Here is a 2,573-nt window from a genome sequence, read left to right as displayed (position 1 = left end):
TTGCTTGTTTAGTGTTGTTTGATATCCCCATAAGGGGTTGTTCACGGACCTAGTCCCCGCATAAGCTCACTGAAGCTCTAGCACTTATGGAACTCTGCCAGACATCTGTGCCACCCCTGAGGGTGGTTGTGGGTCAGAGGGAAGTCCGTGCTGACCTGGGTGCCTTCCGCCCTGCCTCCGACTTCCTGACGCTTTTCTCCCCTAGGGTCTTTAGGGTTAATCCCTATCATCCCATATACTTTCTTCTGGGCACCACCACGAGGTCGGCTTAGGGGCGCGGCACTTGGACCTGCATTTGTCTTCCCAACCACCACCAATCCATCCTCGGGACTGCCAGCTGCGAGGCATTGAACCACTTTTCTTTTGTGTTTTCTTTTTCTCTTGCTTACAGCTCACCTGAATTCGGTGACCACACGATATTTGCGATGGTTACTGATCATGTATTTTTTTCTTTTTTTTTCTTATTTACCATGTACTTCTCATCTCTTTTCTCTACTTTAGGTTGCTGATACTTTGGTACAATATGTTCCTTTTTCTTTTTTCTCCCTTTTTTGTTCTCGTAAATAGACTGTGAATTCTACGCTTTCTAACTTTGTCCTGATTTTCTATGTTTATTTGTTCTTGTTTTAAATTTTTGAGAAGTATTCATTGATCATAACACCCATTGTAGTCACTCATCTGTAAGCGCTTGCATACCGCTTCCTAACACTGTATGCGGGGACATTGAAGGTCTAACTTCACTTTAAATTGTAGAGCCGTTTATTCAAAAAAATTAGATTCTTGCGAGAACTCCGAAGGGGTGACCATAAGTCACCTATACCGGGGTGGGAAAGCGGTGGGTAACTTCAATGCTCGTAAAGAGCCTTCAGGGGGTCGGCTTGGGCCCGTCCGACAGCGCCTGATGAAGCGTAGCATCCACGCTGTAGCCCGGATCAGCCGGTGCCATGAAGAGAACCTCTCGACCAGAGGTAGGGCCTGTCCGGCTGTGGCAATGTGCCCGATGTAGTGTCGGGGCCGGGTCTCGAGGGTCTGGTCGTCTGGCATCGTGAGGGTGTGCTCCTTTGGACAGTCGCTCTCCGGTGTGATGAGGAAGGCAGGGCCATTGAACCATCTTCCTGCTCCCGGTCCCGGGAAGTCCCGGGTGCCGATGTCGGCCGGGTTCTGCTTGGTGGGAACCCACCTCCAATTGGCTATGGAGGTGAGTTCATCTATTTCGCCCAACCTGTTGGACACGAACGCAGAGTACGTGCGCGGATCGGTGCGTAACCAGCACAGCACTGTGGTCGAGTCCGTCCAGAAGATGGTTGAAGCTATCCTCGCTTGGCTCTCCAACCGGATGGTTCTGGCCAATCTAGCCGCCATGAGTGCGGACTGCAGCTCAAGGCGGGGTATCGATAGCGGCTTGAGAGGTGCCACCTTGCATTTGCTGGCGATGAAGGTGGCTTTTAGGGTGCCCTGCACTTCCTCCACGAAGTAGGCGATGGCACAGCAAGCTTGCTCCGAGGCGTCGCAGAAGAGGTGCAGGCTCACGCTGCTTGTCCTCTGTCGGAGCGATCGTCGTGGGATGGAGACGCTGCTTTCCTGGAGCAGGCTCATCCAGTCCCTCCAGCGTTCGGCGTGCTCCGAGGTGATGTGGTCGTCCCATCCAACGCTCGAACGCCACACGGCTTGCAGTAGGATCTTCAACCGTATGGTGAAGCAGGAGACGAAACCCACCGGGTTTAAGATCTTCATCACGGTGGAGAGGAGCTGCCGCTTTGTAGGCCGTGTGGCTTCTTCTGGACTGGCCGCTTCCAGGAAAGTGTAGATGAAACGGTCGGTAGATGGGTCCCACACCAGTCCCAGGACCCTCTCGGTCTCGCTGCTCCCGCTGCTGATTGCTACCGTAGAGGTGGCGCGGTCTTCAGGGGGTACATCGTCGATTTCGTCCTGGCTGTTTGAGGCCCAGTTCGTAAGGTGGAACCCTCCCTTTGCAAGGAGGGCCCTTACGTCTCGGACTAGGGCAGCAGCTTCGTCAGGGTTGTCCACTGCGTCCAGGCCAGTCCAGTCCAGGTTGACGGCCGGCATAGTCCAGTGGTAACGCATTGGACTGCCATTCCGAAGGTCGCGGGTTCGAACCCGGCGTGCGCAAATAAATTTTATTTGATTAATTTGTGTTATTTCACAATTAATTAATTAAAATAATATATAGTATATTTGCGGCACGTTCCAGAGTGGAAGATACTACCAGTATCGCCCTGGTGTAAGACCACCATTCAGAATTGAAACGTTGCTCCAAATGGCTTTAGCCGTGTTTAGTGACTAGATCTGAATAGCCAGGTACTTCCCCACCTTCCTCTTTCCCTTCTCCACTTACCTTCAGCCTCACAACATCCCCCAATTGGGGATGCCATAGTCTCACTGGCTCCAGACGGGAGCAGTTGGGACGCTTGTGAGGTATTCACTGTAAAAAAAAAAAAAAAGGTAGTCGTCCATGTAGAACCGTGAACGAATGGCTGCTGCGGCGGCCGGGTACTGGTGCTCGTACTGACCGGCCACCCTGTCCCGCACGTACTGGGCACTGCTGGGCGAGC

The 2,573-nt window shown here is 52.7% G+C and overlaps 1 protein-coding gene across 1 annotated transcript; it reads right to left on the bottom strand.

The window, feature by feature from the left end:
• Positions 1-810: 810 nt before the first annotated feature.
• Positions 811-2,067, bottom strand: LOC149426267 (uncharacterized). The gene has a single exon (XM_089635445.1). The coding sequence runs from the start codon at positions 2,065-2,067 to the stop codon at positions 811-813; it is 1,257 nt and encodes a 418-aa protein (XP_089491571.1).
• Between the last annotated feature and the right edge of the window lie 506 nt (positions 2,068-2,573).

Source organism: Hesperophylax consimilis, chromosome 1, assembly GCF_061612785.1.
Source record: "Hesperophylax consimilis isolate HC1 chromosome 1, BYU_Hcon_1.0, whole genome shotgun sequence".
NCBI classification, from domain to species: Eukaryota; Metazoa; Arthropoda; class Insecta; order Trichoptera; family Limnephilidae; genus Hesperophylax; species Hesperophylax consimilis.
This window is presented reverse-complemented; position numbering and strand designations above follow the sequence as displayed.

Bases quoted from the DNA above. Each gene is read 5' to 3' on its own strand.
- LOC149426267 (XM_089635445.1), bottom strand. From the start codon at position 2,067: ATGCCGGCCGTCAACCTGGACTGGACTGGCCTGGACGCAGTGGACAAC.